This window comes from Hipposideros armiger, unplaced genomic scaffold (assembly GCF_001890085.2).
Source record: "Hipposideros armiger isolate ML-2016 unplaced genomic scaffold, ASM189008v1 scaffold_102, whole genome shotgun sequence".
NCBI lineage: Eukaryota > Metazoa > Chordata > Mammalia > Chiroptera > Hipposideridae > Hipposideros > Hipposideros armiger.
In genome coordinates this window covers 2,147,212-2,149,711 of record NW_017731452.1, presented here as the reverse complement: position 1 = coordinate 2,149,711, position 2,500 = coordinate 2,147,212, and the positions used below count along the sequence as shown (strand labels likewise).

The window sequence follows — 2,500 nt, the reverse complement described above, 5'->3', positions numbered from 1 at the left end:
TGCTACCTAGATATGTGGAAGTTTAACTGAAATAGTCCAAGTGAGTTTCTTAGTGTAAATTACATAAATTTTACTATAGTAATAAAAAAATCAAATAAATATAACAAATCAACAGCTCAAGAGTTAGTCTAGCAGGGTCTGAGATGAGGCATTGCATAAAAATGTAAAATACAAGATAGAAAATTCTAACAATTATGTATAGTGTTGATAAAATTATATTTTTGATGAAATAACATCTTCAAATTTAATGCCAGAGTTACTGATGAAAATACTTTTTTGTGAGTAGAAATATGTTAAAAATATTATAAAACAATTGGGAGACTGATCTACATTCTATAAGAAGGATTGCAATAATCAAACAGGAGAAAACATTCATTACATAAATATTTGTTTCCCTTTTTGTAAATAAATAAGGGAGATTAATATGGAATTAAAGGTGTTAATGTTTTTATTCAAGTATAACATATTATTCAAATGTGTATTGCTCATGCTAGAAAAGAAGAATAAAGCCCAAATTCAGCAATGAACTTCTACTCATTCTCCTAAAAGTGTAAAAAAGAATTTATTTGGCAATGTGTCGATCTTGACTGAGGACTAATGCTGAGTTCATTTCGAAGGAGACTAATGATTTATGGTCAAATTTGGCATGCTATATGACATTCCAATAAAATGTTATGTAGAATATTATTATATTTTAATATCGCATATTTTAATTTATAGTAAAGTAGATGCTAAAATGGAACTATTAATTTTCCAGAGAGTTGCTCAATCTTGAAATCTCTTATTATGTTAGTCCAGGTCCTCCAAGAAGCCGTTGCCAAGGCCAAATTAGCCACGTGAGGATTTTATTAAGAGAAAATAGGGAGGGAGCTGGCCAAGACCAGCAGAGCCATCAGATGGTCATGCCAGGGGGCCTCCAAGTGAAGGAGAAGGGGAGGGAAAACTAGACAGAAGTATCCTTGACTTTCGTGCAGCCTGAGCAAGGTTGAGAAGCCTTTGGGGAACCCTTGAGTCAGTCAGCCATCAGAGGAGCCCCAGTTTCCCAAGAATAAGCCTGCCTCAGAGNCCACAGTAGTTTGTCATTTCATAATATACCAAGTCTTATTTTTTTTAAGTCAGAGGCTAGTACAGAGATTTGCCTTTGCTTAATTACATATTGACTTCTAAGGGGAAAAAAATAAGGATTTGCAGGAAAGAGAGTGCTTATTAGTAACATGCTTGGTCTTGATTTTGAAAATAGTGCAATTTCACATAGAAACTGACTTCTAGAAATTATGACAGGATACACCCAAACAAACTGTTGTGAATATTGCTCTAGAAATCAATAAATAACCAAAAATGTACTCTGAGTTGTTATAAATAATTCTTAAAATACAATTTTAACAAAAATATAACTTTTCCCCCCTACTTTAGGAAGTTTGCAGATCAGGTACAAGTTAAATAGATATCAAGAACCTGATGTTGTTACCTTTGATTTCAAAAACATGGCTGATGGGCAACTTCACCACATAATGATTAACAGAGAAGAAGAAGTGGTCTTTGTAGAGGTAATATAATGAATCCAACAGAAGCAATGGTTACAATTAGGACTCCCCAGTTTTAAGGACCCACAGCAGAAATATGTTAATGAATGGAATAAACAAAGACATTTTTGTCTCTGCTGCTCGTGCACAGATCACGAACAGACCCCCAAAACTCTGTTCAGAGTTTTTTAAGGGATAAGATTCAGTTGAAGCTATTATTAATATTTGATACTTAAAAATGCAAACTTTCCTCATTTGTTTTACTTTGCTCAGGAGGGAAATGCTATCTTGTTTATTGTAGTGTACTGCTGATAGGACTATTGCTACTCTAATGAAACCAGTTTATTTCACATGGGTCTAAATGCAGCCATAATTCTAGCACAGAAATTAATTGTTGCATACTCGTACATAAAAAATGAGGAGAGTCACAGCACAGAAAGTGGAATTATTCACTCTACCAGCTTTTAAAGAAAGGCACTAATGTTTCAGCCTTCTACATAGAGGAAATTTTCTTAGCTGAATGACTCAAGTAAAAATATCAAGCTAAGTAAAAGTATCAGGGTGAAAATAACTCATATCTTTTTGTTGGTTTTACCGATTTTGTATTTCTTAGATAGTAGAGAAAAATTAGTGATTAAGGATAAAAGGTGGGGTATAGTGGTACCTGGGGGTAGTATAGAAATAGTTTAGAAAATAATATTCACCTTTATAAATGGCTAACTCTTTAAAATTTGTTTTTCTAAATCTTTGGGGCCATACAAACAATTGCCTATTTTATCTTTTTTTTCCCCCCCTTCTTTTGACCCCTGTCCTCTTCTCATCAAAATGGCCTTCCTTTGGATGTTTGCATCTCATGTAACAATTTTGTAGATTGACGAGAATGCAAGAAGACAAGTCCACCTGTCATCAGGTACAGAATTCAGTGCAGTCAAGTCTCTTGTACTGGGCAGAATTTTAGGTAAGTAAAAAAAAAAAAA

General features: G+C 33.6%; 1 protein-coding gene across 3 annotated transcripts in view; it reads left to right on the top strand.

The window, feature by feature from the left end:
* Nucleotides 1-2,500, top strand: part of CNTNAP4 (contactin associated protein family member 4) — a 213,234-nt gene that overhangs the window by 179,906 nt on the left and 30,828 nt on the right. For all 3 annotated transcript variants that reach the window (XM_019646480.1, XM_019646479.1, XM_019646481.1), the window contains 2 exons: nucleotides 1,414-1,547; nucleotides 2,394-2,481. In XM_019646480.1, coding sequence (XP_019502025.1) covers nucleotides 1,414-1,547; nucleotides 2,394-2,481 — 222 coding nt within the window. The remainder of the gene's footprint in view (nucleotides 1-1,413; nucleotides 1,548-2,393; nucleotides 2,482-2,500) is intronic.